The sequence below is a fragment of the Penaeus monodon genome, chromosome 33, assembly GCF_015228065.2.
Source record: "Penaeus monodon isolate SGIC_2016 chromosome 33, NSTDA_Pmon_1, whole genome shotgun sequence".
Classification (NCBI taxonomy): domain Eukaryota; kingdom Metazoa; phylum Arthropoda; class Malacostraca; order Decapoda; family Penaeidae; genus Penaeus; species Penaeus monodon.
The window spans coordinates 6,002,408-6,003,039 of NC_051418.1; the positions used below are offsets into that span (position 1 = coordinate 6,002,408).

Genomic DNA, 632 nt, shown 5'->3' on the forward strand with positions numbered 1-632 from the left:
CATTATAATCAAACTGTTGATCTTTTAGTTAATAAATGTCAATGGCATTTCAGATGGCACGGCAAGGAATGAAAGTTGTCTTAGTCAGCAGAACACCTTTCAAATTACAGAATGTTGCTGCAGAAATTAGTAAGTATTGTGAGGATGTATTCACAAACAGTTCTTGGTAAACACGAATGATGTTAGTGATGAGGTAGAGTTGGCATGCTCTTGCATAAAAGTGGTGTTAGTATTTGTATGTTTATAAGTGTCCCTCTTTTTCTAATATGAGTTTTAACTTTCTGTGTATCTTTCTGTTGGGTTATTATTCTTATCTTTCAGTCTGTGTCTAGACTTGTCTCTGAATATTTTTGAATTTGATCAAAATGGAATTTAGATTTTAGTTACCATATAAAGTTGCCATTTTATCATTCTTATCACCACCCAGTTCTCATGATGAATATAATTATATAGTGTCTTTAAGAAGTTATAAGCAGTCCTTAATCAGTGACCCTTAATCAGTGTAGGTTCTTAGATTACTGCTGCCATAGTAATACCAGCCTCTTCAAGGTTATGCTGAGTCAACATGTGACTTGGCATATTTTTTGATGATGATGATGAGTTAACTTACTGATAATCTATGGCTAGGTGAA

The 632-nt window shown here is 33.4% G+C and overlaps 1 protein-coding gene across 1 annotated transcript in view; it reads left to right on the forward strand.

Annotated features, from left to right (window-relative positions):
- The window catches only part of LOC119593964 (very-long-chain 3-oxoacyl-CoA reductase-B-like), an 8,885-nt gene that overhangs the window by 3,347 nt on the left and 4,906 nt on the right, over positions 1–632 (forward strand). The window contains exon 3 of the mRNA XM_037942985.1: positions 54–129. Within this exon, the coding sequence (XP_037798913.1) occupies positions 54–129 (76 nt within the window). The remainder of the gene's footprint in view (positions 1–53; positions 130–632) is intronic.